We start from the raw sequence: 874 nt of genomic DNA, 5'->3' as shown, positions 1-874 counted from the left end.
TGGTGAGGTTCGGTATGGAGTCCTGTACAGCCCCACTGTGCCAAGAGAGCAGACACCTGGCAAGCTAGAGGATCTGACAAGTGTGAGGAAAGGAGATGGAAGCTGAGGGTGAGACTTGTCCTACCAGACCACGGACGATGGAGAGGACAGTCCTGGCCCATGAGCAGGCTTGCTCTCAGGATCTCATGCACCACTGTGACGTCACCACCAGGATGCCACAAGTGTTACTCCGGTTTCACGTGTAGGGACGATGAAAAGCTTCCTTCCTTTTTACAGAAACTGAATTCAAACTTGTTGGGGAAAAACTATAATGCTTTTATAAACTTTGTAGTCCTTAGATTTATTTTCATTAAAGACACACACACACACACACACACACACACACATACACACACACACACCCTCAAGTCTATTAAAAGAAACCAAGGTCTTCTATGATATCTTCAAAAGAGAAAGGATCCATCCATCACCCTCTCTCCATCTATAGGGAGAAGAGAGTGCTCTCTGCCCCCCCCCCCACCTCAGGTGACACAGTCTCCCATGTGGACACTATACCTGCTCTCTACCCAGCCCACAGGCTTTGCAGGTGTTAGGAGACTGATCATATGCTTCTTCTGACAGCCAAACCCCAGCCATGACCAGAGCCCAAATGTCTCAGACAAGTCCAGGGACAGTTTCTTCCATGACGTGATTACTCAAACAGTGCAGTACTTAGGCAGGATAAAAGGCTGTGAGCTTAAAGAGAGGAGGATGGCGACGGCTCTCAGGGTGACAGCAAACATGTGGCTGGCAAGACCCTGGCGGTACCTGCACAGGACTAGAGCAATGGGCACCACGGCAACACTGGCCCCCAAGACACTGCAGCCCTTTGAAG

At 50.0% G+C, this 874-nt stretch overlaps 1 protein-coding gene across 1 annotated transcript in view; it reads left to right on the top strand.

Annotated features, from left to right (window-relative positions):
• The first annotated feature begins 750 nt into the window (after positions 1 to 750).
• The window catches only part of LOC116082436 (cytochrome P450 11B2, mitochondrial-like), a 5,462-nt gene continuing 5,338 nt past the window's right edge, over positions 751 to 874 (top strand). Inside the window, 1 exon segment of the mRNA XM_031359342.1 lies at positions 751 to 872. Within this exon segment, the coding sequence (XP_031215202.1) occupies positions 751 to 872 (122 nt within the window).

This window comes from Mastomys coucha, unplaced genomic scaffold (genome assembly GCF_008632895.1).
Source record: "Mastomys coucha isolate ucsf_1 unplaced genomic scaffold, UCSF_Mcou_1 pScaffold11, whole genome shotgun sequence".
NCBI lineage: Eukaryota > Metazoa > Chordata > Mammalia > Rodentia > Muridae > Mastomys > Mastomys coucha.
This window is presented reverse-complemented; position numbering and strand designations above follow the sequence as displayed.